The following is a 21,546-nucleotide window of genomic DNA, read 5'->3' as shown; positions in this document are numbered from 1 at the left end:
CACGACCTAAGTGGACCACTAATTTAATATTAACTTTTGAAATTAATAAAGTAATATTGTTCAACATGATTTTTTATTAACTTTTGAAACATAAAAGTAATATTATAGAACAATGAAATCAATTTCAAACGGAAGAGAATATAGGTAACAAAAATTAGAGGAAAAGTTATTTACGATCGATCTGAGATCGGGATTAAAAAAAAACTATAACTGCGGAATAAAGTTTAATGGTAAAGTTGTAGGTATTTAAAATATTTATTACAACTTTTGCTTTTACAAATTACTTCTCGCAATTAACCACAAATATCGAAATATCCCAGTTCATATATTTTTTATAAAAAAACAAGGCTAAAGTTTAGATATCATATTTTCAATCAATGGTAAATAATAATAGAAAATACAGTAAAATTAGGACAAAAAAGGTCAAGTGCGAGTCGGACTCGCGCACCGAGGGCTTCGAACAAACCTAATTGTTTTATTATGTTGTATCTTTAAATGTTGCTTGTAGCAATTTTTTCTTTGTCTGTGCTATAGGACGTGGGGAGTACTAATATGCTGCACAGTTCTGCATTCTTTTTCTTTAACCGCCACGCCCAAGTCCTCAATACTGCAATTTTCTTTTTTCTTTGCTCGGCTACACGTTCTTTATTTATTAATTTTTTTCTTAATTTGATTTTTCTCGGTGTTTCCACCTGGAAAAAAAATATTAAGTTATTTTTTGCAAACTAGAAACAGAAATATAGAATAGAAAAAAATCTTTAATTAAAAAGTATTACAATAAAACAGTTTATATATTTGGGGAAATTAAAGCATGTATTAGTTCAAAACTATGTTACAGGCTTTAGATTCCCCTCACAATTTTAGTAGATTTGATACCTTTTCCAACTTAAATAATTTTACAATTTAAAAAAATAGAATTTAAGACCAATTTAAGACCACACAGATGTACCTAAATAAGACAAAATATACCTCTATAAAAATAAATTAATAACTTGTTTTGTTTATTATGTAGACGTAGCAACAAAATCGGTCTATGAATATTTAAACTACACCATTTAAATCCAAACTAAACGCATCTCAAAAATTACTCACTGTTGTAAAAAGTGTTGGAATTGCATTGGGCATCAAATAGGTTTTTTTTTTTCGTTTTTCGAAAATAACGCGACTCAAAATGTATAGAACATATTCTGTGACTTTTTCCTGGTAACCAGTTCTTCCTTCCGGTAGCTCGAATCCATCTGTTTAATGTACTTGTTTGTTTTGGAAACCTAAAAAACATATTTAATATTAAAAAAACATTTCACGATTTTGGGGAAAATTTTACCCTGTACTGGTATCCCTTATGTTAATCACATGATTATACCATAAATTTGAAACTACGTAAAAACAAATGGCGTCCTGAACAACAAGAACACTTCGTAATTTAGTCGGATAACACAAAAAAATGTTTACGTCTATTTCGATGAAAATATTATATATTTGTAGATAATTTCACATTAGAGTTAATGAAAATGTATCAACTATACCCAGTTCTATAAAACAATATACTTCAAATAAGTTTACTTACGTGTGAAAGGTAATATTTGGTAATCTTCGTTCCGGCCGATTTTTACAACCAATCACACTACAACGCACCATATTTTCACTTAAAGTCGGATTAAAACAGATCACTGTCAACGTTTATTAAACTTTGAAGTCACTTAACAGCGAGAAAAAACAGAAAACTAGCAAAACAATGGACTGTAGCCGCTTGTTTGGGACAAACTGCCTTTGTCCCCAACAAAAGAAATCGCATAACATGAGAGAAACAAAAAACAATGTTTCTGTCTCGCTTGCTCTTAGCTTTATAGTCATAAGTGTATTTCTCTCACGCATTACTTGTCATTTTAGTGCCTCCTCTAGTTCATTCTCCCTCTACGTCTAACACCGTTTGTAATGGTAAGCACAGACAATTTATTATAATCAACGTAAATGTCCGTCTGTACTCTGTCTGAATCTCTTAAATAAAACATGATTTTATGCGAGTTCAAATAAATGTACATTCATGTTGCCTTTAATGTTTCCTTGTAGGTTAACAACATTTATGGTGAGATTTGTATGTATATCATTTTATTGCATGCAAAGTGTATTGTTAGAAATTGCCCTCAATCTTATTATCTACATTCTACATATTCAAGTTGTATTGATTTACTTTCACTCTGTAAACATGAAATCGTTATATATTATATTATATCGCATAATCATTGTATTCGTGTATCGTGATCGAATCTGAAACATTTGCTCTAAAATAGAAAGGAGATCGTTTACAACGCATTAGCTTATATTCTTTTTGTAATATATGTATTATGATTGTATGTAATTATTTTTAGTGCTTCAGGCATTCGAGAAAATAGAAAAGTATACGGAAGCCTTATGATCCTTGTAATAAAAAATATTCATTTACTTTAACTAAAAAGCTGTTAAATGTATTGCTAAAATAAAACAGTTGTATGATTTAGATCACTGTATACTGAAAAAAATTAAATCCTCAAATGTCAATAAGTCACACTAAGTTAGTCACAAAACTAAAATAAGCATTTAGAGGTGGTCGCAATAATCAAAATTTTCAATACAAAACATAAATAAGTGTAAAATTATAAACAGTTACCTACATGATAATAAGATCCAGTGACTCATGAATGGTAGATAAGTTACTTACTGATATTGGATGCTTCATTACCATACAATATAGAGTAACTGATCTTACGGGCAGATCTTGTCACTTATGCAGTTGGAAGTTTTATAAAAAACTGTGAAAACTTCGCACTTAAAGATAAAGTTCGTATCAAATTTAAAATTGAGCCTTACGTGAATGTAGCAAGGTCTTAATCTTGCACATTTGCTTTGAAATTATAAATTACTGTACAATTGTATACATAATAAACTTTTTATTCAGATATGTTTCTCATCCTATTTTGCACTGGTAAAAAGTAAATAAATTGTAGGTACTTGATATAAGCATGGCATTCATAAGAGTGAATTACTTTAAAAATGTACCTATACATAATGTAAATATAATATTATAATAACTTCATTCCGAAATGAAAATTCTTGTTCTTTGGCTTTTCTAAAAAACTTTAAAACTTTAAAGCATACAAGAAATAGTTGCAACGTATCAAATTCTGAAAAAAAGACACACTGAAAAGTTTCTGTAGGATAAGTTATGTTACCGTAATTTACCACAGAAAGAACTTTACCAACAAAAATGAAACGTAGAGGCTTTAGTATATTTTGTACAAATAAAGACCAGAATGTTTTATTTGCAAATATTTGCTAATTATGCATTTTCCGCCAGAAGTAAGACCATAATATAAATATTGCTTAACAACTGGTAACTCTGTATTACATTGATGGTATTTGTGTGCATTGGTATTTGGTATTCATAATTTTTTGTCTTAATTAGTTATCGTAAATTGCTCAGCACTATCTAATATAATTATATTATTAGTTGCTGATATAAATATACTCACAACAATAGTTACCGTAAATGAATAGAAGGAAACTTCCGCTGGTAAATTAGCACGATAGATATGTATTTAAGTAAATTTAAGTATAATAAATGGAAATATGTGTAGATAATGTTTGTTTATATTCAACTTTATTTCAGTTGAAGTTGTATCGAAACAGGTTAAGGATTTACAGTTTACTGTGTGGAGATAACATAACTAACAAATAACTAGTAACCTTCTAGTAACAATCTAACCAGTTCCGAATCACATTTTAACATCAATCACGTTTGAGGCAAAATTTGCTACATCCGCCTTTTTGGATTGTCATTAAAAACTTTTTTAATGTAATTATATATATTATGCTTGTTATCAGACCATTTTTTAAATCAGATTCTTCATTATTATGAAAATTAAACTTCAAAATTTATTCAAAATAATAAGCTTTCTGTACTTTAACAAGTTTCTTACCTCCACATTTTACGAAGTTGGTTAGTCTATTTTTGCCTACATACATCTGCATTTGTATCTAGCTCTCTTATCGATTTTAAGAAGAAGTTATTAGCAAGATGATTGCTCTAGATCACGCAGGTGTATGTATATTTGAAAAAATAACTGAAAACGTCTTGCGGATGATGCAGTAATTACTAAGTAATTCCAATTTCCAGTCAGTAAATGTATATCCAGTCACCGTAATAGTAATGGAAGATAATGTAATAAGTCCAAATGACTATAATAATTGTTTCCCTATACTTACGTGGTGTAACATGTAAAAATTGGTAATTCATAATTGTCCGAAAGTAACCACGACGAACTACTTTCTTCACGCTTTTCATCAATTCATTTTGTTAGTTTTTATAATGACTCATAGAATCAAATTGGTTTTAGTGTTTATTCAAAATTTTGATTATATAATAAAATATTCTTAAATAACATTTTTTGAATGTTTCTAAAAGCAATTAAATTAATTCAAAGATAGAGTATGTTAATGATTAATTCTTCTATTAGTAGAAAAGTAAAAGTTTGTATCTATAGTGTATAAATAAATGTTTGTTATTCAATCAGATATATATTATATAACATGTAATCGCGAAAAATTATGCTTATTTAGTTTGTTACCAGTTACTATTATTGACACTTATACTGAATAGGTAGGTATCTATACTATATATACTATTATATAATAATATTATAAAGAGGAAAAGTTTGTAAGTATGTATGTATGTATGTATGTATGGTTTTCACGCAAAAACTACTGGACCGATTTCAAAAATTCTTTCACCATTAGAAAGCTGCATCTTTACTGAGCAACATAGGCTATATTGCATTTTCAAAAAAATTAGAGATCCTTACCAAAAATGCAATAATGTAACCCAAGGTGTAAAAAAATCCTCAATAAAACTTCTGTCATCGCGTGCGCTGCGGAATCTATTGAAGATAGAACAAAAAAATGTTCTACGGTATTATAGAATGGATCAATATCTACAAGAAAGTCCGCGATACCATATGTCCATCTTCAGTAGTTATGTTACTACAACAACTTTTTTACGTTTTCAAAGTAAATAGAAGTGCCGACAGTAATCAAACCATGTTATCCATACACATATATTAATCCTTATCCCATTAAATGATGTTTTATTATAGACTGTTTCAATACCAGCAAAATACTTTTTAAATGAAAAGAATTGGATATTCCATTCAAAAGATATAACGAATTTTTAAAAGTGTCAATCTACAGAAAATAGTAGGTATACTGTTCGAGCAGGCCGTAGTGCGGGGGTCACGGAGGAATTCTACCAATATGCGTCTTGACGGAACACAGTGGGGTTTTGGTCGGTAGGAATCCGACATAACCCATGGCCCCTCCCCGGAGGCCGTGGGTATATATGAAAGATTTCCCCACTAAAACAAAAAAAAAAGGCCGTAGTGCGGGACGGGGTAACGGTGATTTTCATGTGATTAAAAATTAAACCTATAGTCCGACCTATAGTAGACTTTTCACTGTAACGATATCGCTATCTATGCGGGTGAAACCGCAGGGCATTGCTAGTCATATTATTAAACTTATGGGATAATATTTTGAGTATATTCAGTTAAACTTTCAAACGGGAGACTTCAGTAGAGACATTAAGAGAAAATGAGATGTAAGTTTACAATATCATCGAGATACACTTAATTCTGGTTTCACTTGAATAAAAACGTAATTCAAACAAGTGCCATTAACATTTGCCCTTAAACTCTTACATGTCTCGAGAAGCCGCAATATACGAAACTTGAACTCGTTATGACTTAAAACTGTTACGTTAATCTATGAGATCGTCAATTATGGAAAGTAAAAGTTGTTTATTTGGACAGTATAAGCGCATAGAGCGGATGATCCCACGCCAAGCCAGAAAGTGAGAGGATGGTCAGTCACGTGACGCACTGCATCGAAAAATTGTTCCGAGAAAGTATAGTTATGCAACGAAATTCGAACATTTAGGACCAACTGATTAGCATATTATCATAAAACTCAATCAACCATTCTATTATGTAAATAATTTAGATTTGATTAAAATTATTGTTATTTTGTTGTTATTTATATGTATTGAATTTGGAACTGGCGTCATTGTGATATTAATAAGATAATATTCAAAGCTATAAAATATCTCGTATTTTGGTTAGGTTTGGAAAGTGTCTCGTTTGGGAGATATTTTACGTTGATAACCCCTAGCTATAAGTGTCTATAAAAATATTAAGATAGAGACTGTTTGAGAATATTAACAATTTCTTGATTTATAAAAGAAAATAAACTATAACGAAATACCTATTGATAGATTTCTAATTAATACAATAGTAGTTAATCGCGTATCGACCTTTGAAATACATAGATTAGCACTTATTTTCTGTGAAAAATCGGTACAAAGCTATTTAATAGAAACCTTCTCATATTGTTATCTCAATCGTCCTTCTTACCAGTTACCCTGCGTCCTACATGGTCTTACAACTTTATAAATCCTTGTTAAACGTATAATTAAAGGAGTTAGTAATTATAGTGCACGACCCCGAGGCGGCATCTGCCCTATCTATCCGACTATACAATCGACAATAAATTTGTACTTACATTAAAGGATATTCACGTTTAATAAGCATCTCCTCTAAACATTATTGTACTATAATCTAAGATTTATCTAGAGTAGTAAGGGAATGTCTTTTTATAAACCTTTTTGCTCAATTACTCTTAAATGATAGGAGGTTGTATCTATACTTTATGCAAAGTTATGCGTTTATTAATGCTGCGAGAGGGTCCCACATTGTAATGTATCGACTTATCATAAGAAATTAATTGCTGATGACATTTTTACCGGTTAGTTCTAATAGGATATTGAATATACGTATACTTTAATGATGATGTTAGTTAGTCAATGGCTGGTCAATGGCCACTTCTTATGACACTACCGAGTTACTGGTTGCGAATACGAGATGCTAACGGGTACGGGGCGTACTTAACGTATTTAGGTTATAGAATTTAGGTCTCTATAATTGATAGTCATTAAGGTTAAATTTGTTTATAAATGCTGGATATCAGAAAGCGCATCTCGCATGGAAAGTGCATACAACCCGTTAGAGCGGTCCGCATGCATCAAACTTTCGAATCCCGTCTAGACCTGGCAGCTATACGTATAATCTGCACTTTCTATGCTTGTTTTCCAGTAACGCGTGAGGTGTTTGGTCATGGTGTATCAAATATTATGACGATTGCATAATGTTTATTTTTGACGTCTATTGAATTCGATATGACTGTCATTTATGTTATTTGTTCAATGCAACGAAAGTAAGACTTTATAGAAAGTGATGGATGGATTTTGTGTAGAGACAGCTTTTTAAGTTTATTGTACATATTTGACACACAAAAGTGTATCTTTTGTGTGTTAAATATACGTAGTAACCTGTGGTTAAATACAAGTAGCAGTTTTTGGAGGGCGTATTTAAATTTGTAATTAAAATACAGCTACCTACATAATTGACACAAAAAAAATTACATTTGATAATAACTAACAATTGTACCAGACTTACCGTTAATAATATTTTTATTAAAACTAACTAAGTACCAGAATAAAACTTAATCTTTACCTAACATTTTCACCGACAACTGCAAAACGTAGACAAATGGAGCGTGTAACTGCGCTTTGTCATCATCAAACAATTTACTGCTAAATTTTCTAAAAAGATTCACCAATTTGCTAAATGACAGTTACTTTATGGCTTTGCTCTTCTTATGTAAACTTGTACACATGATTATCTTTTTTTACTAGGTAGCGTACGAAGTAAATGTGAAAGATAAATAATATTGTCATGTCATTTTTTTAATGCTTCTTGGTTCAGTTAGTAAACTTATTTCTTGTGTTCTTTATAACATAATGTCTGTAGGATATGAAAGTCATGGCTTTTGCAACGTGGTAAACATATAGGTATATATATTTTTTATTACAGCAAAACTGCTACTTATACATTTTCATTGATAATTAATTTTAATTTGAAACAGTTTTGCTGCTATTAAACATGTAACAGTTTTGATGTCCTTAGGGTTGGTCGTATTTTTCTCTGTTGATATATTTGTCTATGACTGTTGTAAATTATCTGTCGATAATGCTTGATTATGATTTTTATATCAAAGCTCAAGTGAATCACCTGCCTTCTGTTAGTGTATGATATGATGTATGATATAAACAACTAACGATCACATAATATTACCTTTACGAGTAGAAAGTGTTGTTCACATTACAAGTGTTCCTAACACATATCGGCTACTGTTATGATAGCATGTTAAGTGAGGCCTGTTATTGAAAGAAGTAGGCTAATGATGCATTTAAATGGTTATTTAAATTAAGGTAAGCTGGTTTTGTCGTAGCATATAAATATAATTGCAGTGTACAACTTGCGCTGCTGATAAATTTCTTTTTCTTCAATGTGTCACACCTATGCTAAATCTTATATATAAAAATGAATCGCAAAATGTGTTGGTAAGCGCATAACTCGAGAACGGCTGAACCGATTTCGATAATTCTTTTTTTATTATATTCCTTGAAGTACGAGGATGGTTCTTATGTAGAGAAAACGTAAACATGTACCACGGGCGAAGCCGGGGCGGACCGCTAGTTTAAAATAAAATCATAAATTTTTTGTATATTATATTCTGGAAATAGCATTAAACTGGCCCCTTTAAAAAATTATGTGGTCGAACGGTCGAAGTCGTAAGCGTGACTAGCTTTTATGATTGATGATGATGTTACAAATGCAATTTAAATAGTATTTTAAATTAGTTTACCCATAATTAATATTGCTAAGTGCTTGTAGGAAGCCAAAGAATTGATTGGTAGTAAATACTTCATGCAATAAATCATATTTTTATTAAAACTAACTAAGTACCAGAATAAAACTTAATCTTTACCTAACATTTTCACCGACAACTGCAAAACGTAGACAAATGGAGCGTGTAACTGCGCTTTGTCATCATCAAACAATTTACTGCTAAATTTTCTAAAAAGATTCACCAATTTGCTAAATGACAGTTACTTTATGGCTTTGCTCTTCTTATGTAAACTTGTACACATGATTATCTTTTTTTACTAGGTAGCGTACGAAGTAAATGTGAAAGATAAATAATATTGTCATGTCATTTTTTTAATGCTTCTTGGTTCAGTTAGTAAACTTATTTCTTGTGTTCTTTATAACATAATGTCTGTAGGATATGAAAGTCATGGCTTTTGCAACGTGGTAAACATATAGGTATATATATTTTTTATTACAGCAAAACTGCTACTTATACATTTTCATTGATAATTAATTTTAATTTGAAACAGTTTTGCTGCTATTAAACATGTAACAGTTTTGATGTCCTTAGGGTTGGTCGTATTTTTCTCTGTTGATATATTTGTCTATGACTGTTGTAAATTATCTGTCGATAATGCTTGATTATGATTTTTATATCAAAGCTCAAGTGAATCACCTGCCTTCTGTTAGTGTATGATATGATGTATGATATAAACAACTAACGATCACATAATATTACCTTTACGAGTAGAAAGTGTTGTTCACATTACAAGTGTTCCTAACACATATCGGCTACTGTTATGATAGCATGTTAAGTGAGGCCTGTTATTGAAAGAAGTAGGCTAATGATGCATTTAAATGGTTATTTAAATTAAGGTAAGCTGGTTTTGTCGTAGCATATAAATATAATTGCAGTGTACAACTTGCGCTGCTGATAAATTTCTTTTTCTTCAATGTGTCACACCTATGCTAAATCTTATATATAAAAATGAATCGCAAAATGTGTTGGTAAGCGCATAACTCGAGAACGGCTGAACCGATTTCGATAATTCTTTTTTTATTATATTCCTTGAAGTACGAGGATGGTTCTTATGTAGAGAAAACGTAAACATGTACCACGGGCGAAGCCGGGGCGGACCGCTAGTTTAAAATAAAATCATAAATTTTTTGTATATTATATTCTGGAAATAGCATTAAACTGGCCCCTTTAAAAAATTATGTGGTCGAACGGTCGAAGTCGTAAGCGTGACTAGCTTTTATGATTGATGATGATGTTACAAATGCAATTTAAATAGTATTTTAAATTAGTTTACCCATAATTAATATTGCTAAGTGCTTGTAGGAAGCCAAAGAATTGATTGGTAGTAAATACTTCATGCAATAAATCATATTTACTTAGCCCTTCGGAATGTGATTAATTGATTGATGGAAATTGATTGGAATAGTCAGCAAATGAATAGTGTCCGTGTGTTCATGCTGTGAGATTCATCGGATTCTTATCTAATCTATCATTTCACTGTGCATACCTTGCGTCTATAGAATACTTTATCATGCACTAGCGACCCGCCCCGGCTTCGCACGGGTGCAGTGCAATGCTGATACTAAATACACTACAGAAAAACTGTGAACGTTGTATATAAAAACGTAGCGGCCCGCTCCAACTTCGCGGAATACCGCCGCCAACGCTACGTCCCGCAATTTTAAATCTGTAATATCTTCGAAAATATTCACTTGAATCATACGGTGTAAGGGGCCATATAGATCTATATTAAATGAACAATGTATTTAAGGTATTTAATTGGTTAAGGATTAATGCTGTATTGGTTAAAATCGCTTCGAAAATTAGCCATTCTTTGTCGTAAAAAGTAAATGACAAAAAAAAGTTATTGTGGGTTATCCATAAGAGATAGACATATACCATCGCGGACTTTTCTGTAGACCTTTTCAATGTGTATAATACTTAGTACATTATTTTGATAAAACTCGTAGGGTTCAGCCTGCGTTTGCAATGTAAGCGGAAAAAAATGTAATTATTTACGACATCACATTAGAAACCTCAAAAATAACAGTACTTCTCCACTATTTAATGGATGTTATTATACATATAAACCTTCCTCTTGAATCACTCTATCTATTAAAAAAAACCGCATCAAAATCCGTTGCGTAGTTTCAAAGATTTAAGCGTACAAAGGGACATAGGGACATAGGGACATAGGGACAGGGAAAGCGACTTTGTTTTATACTACTTTGTACTATACTTGTACTGTGTAGGTCAGTGGTGCTCATTTTGAGTTAAAGCAGTTTTTGGTTGGGTTTTGTTTCGGAATGTCATGCGGATTCGGATATTATAAAATTTTTAATAAGTCAATTTCAAGCAGTCATGGAACTAATTTCAATATATTAAGTTTAGTTACAGTTTAATTTATATTTATTCTTATATTTTGCATTATTTAAGTAAGCCGATGGTGAATTTGTTGAATTAAATCATGCCAGCCGGCGTGAAAGTTGTTATTTGAACCTAAAAGTGGTGCAGCGATAACTTTCTTTACTTAAATGTTTCAATAATCTCGATCTTTCCACTGATAGGGAAAGGGAAAATATACTAAAAAGTTGGTAAAACGATACTTTTAAGTTTTAACATTCAAACATAGGTAGGTACCTACTTCATAGGTACCTACTTAATTATATAGATTGATCAAGACTTTGGTTGAATTCCATCTGTAACTATTTGTAATGAGTAAACGTAACCTACCTACCTAAGATTGAATTTAAAAGGTGTAGACTTTTGCAGAATTTTTTATCGATTGTTGCCGTAACTAAATATTAAATAAGCCACATTCTAAGACCCAATTTCACCAATATTTTCTAAATCAGACATTTATTAATCGAGCTTCAAATTAAACATGTATTTTAACATCGTTGTCAACTCTACAGGTCCCAAGAAGGAAATCTAACAGCCGATTATCAAATCGACCTTTAACTGAACGACTCACGAATCATTCATTCGTATTTTAAACCGCCCGAAACAAAATGTCATAGTTGACAATGCCATAGTTTCGCACGTTGGGGCTATTTGTTCTAGTTGTATAATAACTGTCATGTTTGGTAATTCGACTAAATTGAAATGTTCTAACACAGTATACAATTTAATAATCATGTAGAAACTTTTACGTTTGCTGGTTTATATGTCAAACGATTTGGTCGTTACCATGGTTACAAATGTTTGATGTTATTTGGAGATTGTTTTGTTGTGATTTTTCTTGTGTTATTTTAATTTTATTTTGAGTTGAATAAATACAATAATGTTGAAGAAAAATCGCGGTTCAATTTCACTTGGTCGAAGGTAAACTGGATCTGGTTGAAATTACGAAAAAAATTCGGAGTCCGAAGGAAAGTGCGAGAGATCTCATACTAGAAGAGCAATTAAAACAAGAAAAATAAAGACAAAGCAGCAAGATACATTTAAAGTAAATTAATAGTAAATTCTTGTTTGTAATAACCTAGTATCTAGTTGTTATAACCTATTTATTGAATGATGTTGATAGGTACAATCTAAGGGTACAATAAAAATGTTTTATAAAAACACAAGTTTTATTTATTTAGGTAACATGAAAAATTACATATTTCTATAACAATGTCACATTTAAATTAAATTAGGATCATCATCATCGTCAGCCCATATACTTTCTCACTGCTGGGACATGGGATTGGTAGTGCTAACTTAAACTTAAACACGGTAAGGGATCAGGTCATTATCCACCACGCTATCTTATGATATGTCGGTTTCCTCACAATGTTTTTCACCACTGAGCCATCACTGCACTGCACTACAATAAGCAGTTGGTCTGTAGGTGAAACTGATAGATTCCTAAAACAGAATTTAAAATTAAGATAAGTACATTTCATAATCATGAGGAGGCCTGAGCCTTACCTGAGTAGTGGTGAAGTTTACATTTTAAGTACCTATATTGGTATTCAATACTAGATTTGACATGACTCACAGGATTTATTATGGTTTAATTGAAAATAATACAGTATGTAGGAAGGAACCTTTTATGCACATTGCACATAAATATAAATATTACCTCACGAGATAGTTTTACTTACAGATCCGACGGTTATTCGAGTTTATCTTCAATTAATTGCAATACTTCCAAAACCGATTGTTTTGATAAACGAAATCTTGTACTAAAATCAACATCATCATATTCTTCGAAACAATGACGACGTCTTTATAAATTCTGGGCCGTCGCGGTCGCACTATATAATCCAAATTATACAAATCATCCAACACATCTTCATTTACAAAAATAAAATAGTATGCAGAGTCCATCTTGTCAGCAAGAAAACTTCAAATCATTTTTTCTAATCGCTTGTTAAAAATTTAAAGAGCCTCTATGCCACGGGTTAAATATAATGCCGTGTTAAGGAAACTAATCCTCGATTAGGTCATGGTGGGACACTCCCTTACATTGATGTCCCGTTAAAAGAGTTAACAGCGTGTTAAACTAACTAACAGAGCTTAATGAAACTGGGCCTTAATATCCAATTATACATGTTCATAATTATTATTTATCTATTTTATATAGTTTTCGAATTCCCAGCCAGAAAGTTTTAAGTGTAAATTTTGACTTATTGAAAAGTCATATTTGGCAAATAAAGCTTGCTTCTAAACTTATCGTTTAACTTTTTATATATACTATCCGTATTCGTATAATTACATATTATATACACATAATATGAATAATATAATATTATTATTGATGTACCTACTTGAACATTAAAAAAAAATAGAATATTATAATTTATTTAAAAAAAGGAAAAATTATGGCACAGGAAGTTCATAAATTAAATTAACTTTTTATGCGTCGAATAAAGATTATAATGCAAAAGTGTAAAAACACTCATCAATCAATGAACAACTTATCGCAGCAACCATCATGATGCGATTTTTTTTTTAGGCAAAGGATCAAAATTCAAGTTTTGGTCTCAAGTCTCAACATTTACGTCTATAGTGTAATTAATTATCCCTCTAAGTATCCTGTTTGTACCCACCGTAACTTTTTTACTGAAATGTAAATTGTAAGGTCGAAAAATCCGCATAGATCCCGTTCCCGTGGGATTTCCGGGATGTGTTAAACCTATCCTATGTGTTAATCCAAGTTACCCTATATATGTGTGATAAATTTAATTGTAATCGGTTCAGTAGTATTTGCGTGAAAGAGTAACAAACACACAAACATCCTCACAAACTTTCCCATTTATAATATCAGTAGGAAGGATTGAAGAAGAATGCTCGAACATCAAAACCTTTCCTTCGGATTACGAAATATAAAAATGATAACATTTCTTTTTATAGCTCATTTATCAGGATCAGAACTGTGCAAAATTAAGAGTTCAATTCAAATTTAGGTAGGTATATTTGATATGGTAAATAAAAATGAATGAAATAAAACTAATTTATATGCGATTATTTAAATAATATCATCCCGGTGCTATGCTAGTGTCACTTCTCACTCGCTGCTGTTTAGTGTTTACATAATAAGTATACCTACCTATCTTTGCAAACACAAGGTTAAAAATCGCGTTGGTCACAACACACCTGTGATTGTGTATAGACATGGTAGGTACCTATAGATGTGAATATTAGAAATTTTTTACACACATCAAACGCGGTAAAATCGCTATAAGATAATATTAAGTATTAAGTATTTCATAAAATACATAGGTATATGTTTTTATTACAGTTTTAAAGAACTTAGAACGATAGAATAATAATATTATTTATTATCACTGTATATGTATTGCTTCGTTAAATTATTATTACCAAAGTATTAAAACAGCCGTATTCATGCGACGCTGCCGCTTTGCTTAGTAGACCGTGCAGCGTACTCGCTTACACACCGCAAGTTAGACAGAGATAGATATTGTCTGACAGGTCAAATGTAACCAGACTATTTTAAACCGATCGAAAGCGTCATATTCGTCCGTCACATTCGTTGAAAACAACGCTGTTTTAGTAGCAAAAAGGAAGTTTTTGTTGTGTTGAAGTGGTTATAACTTATGTTTTATTCAATTTCGACGTGGAGAGTTATAAATACGTGAATACAACGGCAATGCCGCGGCGTTTGAGCGATGTATGGGAATATTTTCAAGTGCTAAGTGAATCGGGAAGAAAAAAACATTGCTTGTGTGTTTATTGTAAAAAAGAATACAAATACAGTAACTCCACCAGGCTCGCGGCACATATTGTACAGTGCGATATTTGTCCAATAGATATAAGAAATATGTACAGAAGTCAATTAGAGCGGTTGGAATCAGCCCATTGTTCCAAATCAACATCACCGTCTGCGAAGCATTTTTTACACAATAAAGTATTGAGGAAGAAACTTAAACGTCGACTTAATATTTCGGAATATTTTAAGATAACAAATGAACCAGGACAAAAAACTCACGCATATTGTGTGTTTTGCAATACCGAATTTAAACAAGTTAACACTGAGAAACTAATTTCGCATTTTCAATCTTGTACGAAATGTCCCATAGATGTGAAAAATAAGATTAAGAATTTTAGCTTAAATAATACTCCAAACAATTCTTACGATCCTCAACTAATAATAAAAAAGTCAACAGAACGTCCAAAAGTTTGGGAGCACTTTCGAATAATAAGCAAAGAAGGATATAAACGTCACGCCGCCTGTAAATACTGCGATGTTGAGTACAAATATTCTAATGCCACTAGGCTAGTAGTACATTTATGTCGATGTCCTAACTGTCCAAATGATGTGAAGAATCAATTTTTGGAATACCAGTCTATTAAAAGTCCACCACATCCGTCTCACCGACCCATAAGTATAAAAACAAGTCCAGCTTTAGGAAGGCCTTTGAGTGACGTCTGGAAATACTTTAAAATCAATCATGAGTCAGTATACAAAAGGCATACCTCTTGCATGTTTTGTGGTAAGGAATATAGACACAGCAACGCTACGAGGTTACTTAAGCATATCGTAGAATGTGAAAAGTGTCCGAAACCTATAAAGAATAATTATTTGGCTGGTGACTCGCAATCGAGTAGTGACAGCGAGGACGAGACTATGTCTTCAGAGGGTTCGTCCAATGAGGCGGATTATTCGCTATCTCAACTAGTAATAAACAATGATAATAATGCAACGTGTGATAATGAAATTGCATCTACGAGTTCTTTTATATGCAATAAGAACCATATTGTGGTTGAAGTCAATGTTGAAAACGTCGATGACGACATTGATGCGACATTAGCCCGTGCCATATTTGCAAGTGGCGTACCCTTTTCATTATTAGATTCTAAATATTGGAAAAAAGCAATAAATAAACTTCGTCCTGATTATAACATACCGTCTGCACTCGATTTTAGCTGCAGATTACTTGAAGGTGAACACGCAAGGTTTCAGGAAAATATTGATTATGAAATAAAAGAATCTGCAGATATGTTGGTTCTGATATGCGACGAGATGCATGTAGATGATAAAGGTAACATTTAATTATTTTATGAATATTTATTTCAGAAATTCGATGATTCAATGCCTATTTTATTGCGTATACCTATTATTTAATAATAATTATTTATATAACTAGAGTAAATGTTAAACTTTAATAAATTTATAACCCTTATGAATCCACTAAGTAAAATTAAAAAATTGCAATAAACTTGTGAAGTTGAAGTATGCACAAAATTATTTTAGTTGTCATTATAAACGAAAGTTCGATAATTTTTTGTCCTAAACTTTTTTAACAATAAATTATTTATTTATTAATTTAATTTATTTTCTTTACAGAGTTACTATGTTTTATGGTTGCTACAGCCTCAAAAACTGTTTGTTATAAGATTATTTTCTTCGAGTATAAGCAAAATAAATGCAGTGAAGATATAAGTAACATTATAAACGAAATAGGACCAGACAAAATATTAGCCATTATTACAAAAAGTAACTGGCATATGACGCAGACAAAAACAAAACTCGCTGGTACTTTTCCCAATATAAGTGGGTTATGTTGCTTATTTGATACCATGTACTCCATATTCAGAGATATTGTTGAAGAATCTATTATAAAGGGTACAACTTACGATGTTGAAATCGTTGTCAAGTATTTAAAAAACGAAGTTTCAAAGGATTTATTGTCAAGCGTACACACAGAAATTATTAACTCACTGAAACTCCCAAATGCTGAAAACTGGAAGGATTTTCTTATTCAATTGGAAGTGTTGATGAAACATAAAAATACATTACAGTCGCTTGTGCTTTCGGACATGGTGTACATTGAAGAAGGAATTAAAATGACAATATTAAGCGAAAGATGGTGGGATGGTAACGAAAAATGCATTAGAATCATCAAACAATATAACACGGCCTTGACCGAAGCGGGATCTGAGAAATGCATTCTATCCGATGTGCCCGCCATTTTCACTAAATTATTGTCAAATATAGAGAATGAACTTATTTCTTATGGAGAAAATTATAACGGCGACAAACATTTTATAAGAGCCACTATAGAAAATCGCAGGAAGAATTTTATTCAGCCCATTCATATGGCGGCAAACTTGTTAGACCCGCGGTATGTCGGTTCTATGTTAAATGACGAAGAAATGATTGAAGCAATGTCCTATATATCTTCGTATGCAACATCTCTCACTGACGATCCTGGGGAAATAATGAAAAATTTGGCTGAATTTAAGACGAAGACTGGTTACTTTGCGAAAGTAAAAGCCATTTGGACGAGTGCGAATTTATTAGAACCGCGAATATGGTGGAAAAGTTTTTGTTCGCATTTGAAAATATCAGAAATTGCGATAAAACTTTTGAGTGCCCCTTGTAGTATTCCATGTGATTACAAATCTAAATTATTCACTGAAAATACGCAGAATAGCGACCAACAAGATATGGATCGGTTAATAAAATTAGCTATGATTCGGGCGAATTACTTTTTTGAAAATAAATATGATGAGAACAAGGTGTCTGAATAGTTATTTTAGTAATTACCTAATATTTAAGTAATATTTTATGTTTAGAGAAATATTTGTTAAGTTTATAAGTTTTTCTGTATTATCATATTGTCTCAGTAACTGAGAAACCCAAATAAATATAAGTTTATGGTTCAAGTGTGTTTTATTGATTACCTATTAATTGCGAGTTATCAAATCTTATGTAAGAACTTATTTGTAAGAAATTAATTACTTTACTACCTAAGTATATTAGAAATTGAATTATACCTAGTCTAAAACATTTCGATAAAAGTATAAAATGTCATTGTGATTACACAATTTGCAGAGAATACGTAATAATAAAATATTTTTTTTTGAGAATACCATTTTAATGCGATTGAGAAGTGACATAGACATAAAGAACAAGAACAACTAAGAAGGACTATACTTTTACTCTGACTCGCTCAAAGCTTATGCAAGTTGCATTACAATTAAATATAATATGTTTCATTTGTTACAGAACTAGCGAACTAATAGCACTAGTAGCAGTATCGTGTACACTCTTCTTATTCCTGCACACCAGGGACTTGAACACAAAACTTCGACGCATTCAAGGGAAGCTGAATGATGACGTCACCGCTTTTAACCATCTCACAGATCGTAAGTATCATTGTATGAACTATCATCAGTATGTGGTTATAGAAATACAAAATGGCAATATGTGTGGTCTACTTTATTTATTATCTGTGCTCAAATCAAGTATGCAATAAATTAATTATCTGTAGGTATATTAGGCCGTTGCATTCACCAATCAAGATTAGACCAATTTCTAATTACATAATATAGATTTGCTTTCTGCTAAAATATAAAAAATAAATATATTACTATGTATGTTAATTCTTTGAGATTCGATTATCACAATCAATCAATATTAATATTCAATCAATTTGAAAAAATTTAAAGTGGAGATACATGATAATATTTTATAAACACTTTTATGTGCTTTTATGTTGCATAATTTATAAAAGGACATTCACTAGTCAGTTACTTACATAGGAAGTTTAGCAAACATACGTTCCACGCAGAATTCTGTAATGCTATCATCATGCATGCATAATGCTTTAATATTGCCACGATTTATGTTGTGCACAAATGCTTTAGGACAAATTTTATTCGGTTACGAAATATGGTAAGTATCTATTTCTATGTGGAAATTGGAATATTATATATGTATATTGTATATCGAATCATTTAAATTATATACTTATTCATTAGGTAGAAATTTTGGCTAAAGACAACTCAAGATCGATTGATTTAATGTAGATGAAATATGTATAACAAAATATTGGCAATAATTATTAAATAATAACATATAATAAATAAGTGCAGTTGGTACTAACGACATGATATTTACTTTTAAATTTATGGAGACGATCGTGTGAGGTGCCTAATAAGTGGCAATAAGGAAATAGTTGGAAGGATACTTCCAACTTACATTTATCGTATTTACGGCCTATTGTTAGAGAATGCTCTTGTACTATGGGAATTTGTTGACTTTCACTAGCTAGAAAAAACATTTAATGGGCTCTGATTTCAAATTCACGATTCCGTGGCATTGATTTGATTTAAATTTATGGCTTTCAATGTTATTGCGTCGACTTTTTTTTTGTGCTTGATTTAAATGTAATATTAAATTATATGAAGAAGAGAGGTTTCATACTAGATTTTTTTTAACTGAAGCCACTTAAGTTTTAGTAATATGCACGAATCTCTATAAGACACATTAAAGTGATCTACCGTTATTGTATTTTTTATAAACATATATAATATGCAAATAGTTATGAAGATTAGAAAGGTCGTTGTTATGATTAAGGGATTAAAGCAACTTAACAATCACCACTGAGCAACTTTCTTGTAGTGTCTAGACTTAGAGTCTATAATGGTATTACTATCTCACTTCATGTAATCATGGTCCATAAAAACGAGGATACACGTGATTACGTTAACAGTTTTCTATTTAAGTGTTATGTCCATGTTTCTCCTTATTTTTATACGATATTAAATCATATGTTTATAGTATACGTTTGGATGATACCGGTTATAATGTTTAAAAATATAATTTACGTATTTATGATCGCTGTAGGAAATTATTGTTTATATAATAAAGATAAAGGTATAGCTTTAAAGGATTTATCTATTACTAGCGGACCGCCCCGGCTTCGCCCGTGGTACATAATTACGTTTTCTCTGCATAAGAACCATCCTCGTACTTTAAGGAATATAATAAAAAAAGAATTATCGAAATCGGTTCAGCCGTTCTCGAGTTATGCGCTTACCAACACATTTTGCGATTCATTTTTATATATAAGAAGATAAGAAGATTAAGCAAACGTAATCCGCCAATCAAGACCATACATTAATAACAAGTTTTATTAGGTGAAAATTAAAATATGTAGATAATTATTTTCTAGTCATTTTCTGAATGACTTTCTTATACTTAACGCATAAAATTTTCTCATAAACTGCACATTTTTTCTAATGTTGTTTAATTTATTTCAATGAGCGATAAATCTACTTCTGGATAATAAATACCTAAATAGAACACTCGACCGGACTTCAATTACTTTCAACATAGATTTCGCATTAGGATCTCACTACTAAACACCTGATTGAAACTAAATGGCTTGTTAACTTAGTTTTTCTACAAAACGATTAGTATGAACAAGAAAACAATTATCAATTATGTTACTAAACTAAAATTACTATACTAAATCTAAACTAATTCAACTCATGCAGGCTGCAGCAAATACAAAGTAAAGAATAAAATAGTCGTATAGATATTACATTTTTAAAAGATACCTATTTGTGTTTAAAGGATTAGGTAAGTATGTATATATGTATAAAACAAAGACACCGCAAGTTATTGTCGAGCCAATTTAATAGGCAACATTTGACGTCTATCAATTTTATCTTCGAAGAGAGGTAACCTGCTTAAAAACATCGATTAAAGTGAATTAATCGATACGGACTTGAAACATTTGTCAATCGAACTTGAAACACATTTATTAATTTAAGATGATTTTTATTCACAAGTAATCAATGCATTCGATTCTAGATGTCAAATTTCGATTTTTAGAGTAACGTCTCTGGTATTTAAAAAGAAAAAAAGTTTATTGACACAAAATTGTAGTGACGTCAGTTCTTTAATTCAGAAATTGTTTATTATTTTTAAAATGGTTTATCAGTAAAATGAAATCTTAAAATTACTTGTATCGGTCATTATTATTATAAATATGTAATCGTATTTGAAAAAAGTTATGCAAATGTGCAGTTCAAACAAAACGAAATATCATGTTATTCTATGTCGTCGTTACTAGGTTACATTGTTGAATTTTGTTGAACTGTCAAATGTTGCCTATTAAAATGGCTCTACTATAATAAGATATATTGTGAACGTCAGTAGAAAGGGTTACCCTATTCTGATACTGGAAGTTGTGAACCCATTTAAAGTAGATATATATCAAAATAGATCACTCTTTTTTGCAAATATGTACTTTAGTTCAAATTTTGAATGATCTTTATCCCAAGTGTGAAACTTTTTCTGCAGCTTCGAAAATATTATGTATCGAGATAAAGAAATGGATGCAAAATATTTAATGCCATATTTTTATTAATATTCCATTATAAAAACAAAATTCTGACAAAGTGATCCATACATTCCTTGAACACAGAAAAAAGTAAAATAAAAGCATTTGATGGTATCTATCATTTGTAGCGAAGAGACGAGAT

At 31.0% G+C, this 21,546-nt stretch overlaps 2 protein-coding genes and 1 long non-coding RNA gene across 6 annotated transcripts in view; 2 read left to right on the top strand and 1 right to left on the bottom strand.

The window, feature by feature from the left end:
- pip (heparan sulfate 2-O-sulfotransferase pipe) overlaps window positions 1–21,546 on the top strand; it is an 80,003-nt gene that overhangs the window by 16,698 nt on the left and 41,759 nt on the right. For all 4 annotated transcript variants that reach the window (XM_089701462.1, XM_089701459.1, XM_089701460.1 and 1 more), the window contains exon 3: window positions 18,278–18,417. In XM_089701462.1, the coding sequence (XP_089557588.1) occupies window positions 18,278–18,417 (140 nt within the window). The remainder of the gene's footprint in view (window positions 1–18,277; window positions 18,418–21,546) is intronic.
- Window positions 210–1,914, bottom strand: LOC149483939 (uncharacterized). Its single transcript, XR_016316361.1, has 3 exons — window positions 1,568–1,914; window positions 1,093–1,268; window positions 210–692 (listed from the first exon to the last, which is right to left on the bottom strand). It is a non-coding gene; the product is annotated as an uncharacterized LOC149483939 (long non-coding RNA).
- On the top strand, window positions 14,824–17,949 carry LOC149483938 (uncharacterized). Its single transcript, XM_089701419.1, has 2 exons — window positions 14,824–16,307; window positions 16,613–17,949. Exons 1-2 carry the CDS (start codon window positions 14,915–14,917, stop codon window positions 17,797–17,799), a joined length of 2,580 nt encoding a protein of 859 aa, XP_089557545.1. The 5' UTR covers window positions 14,824–14,914; the 3' UTR covers window positions 17,800–17,949.

The sequence above is a fragment of the Colias philodice genome, chromosome 12, assembly GCF_061535455.1.
Source record: "Colias philodice isolate Cphi_HAF_F1 chromosome 12, ilColPhil1 Martin Lab GWU primary, whole genome shotgun sequence".
Classification (NCBI taxonomy): Eukaryota; Metazoa; Arthropoda; class Insecta; order Lepidoptera; family Pieridae; genus Colias; species Colias philodice.
Note: the sequence above shows the minus strand (reverse complement) of the source record. Positions and strands in the feature narration are given on the sequence as shown.

What these genes read in the sequence shown, in the direction of transcription:
- LOC149483938 (XM_089701419.1), top strand. Translation starts at nt 14,915, where the DNA reads ATGCCGCGGCGTTTGAGCGATGTATGGGAATATTTTCAAGTGCTAAGT. An exon ending in GATGCATGTAGATGATAAAG is followed by an intron (nt 16,308 to 16,612) that starts GTAACATTTAAT and finishes TTTTCTTTACAG; the next exon opens with AGTTACTATGTTTTATGGTT.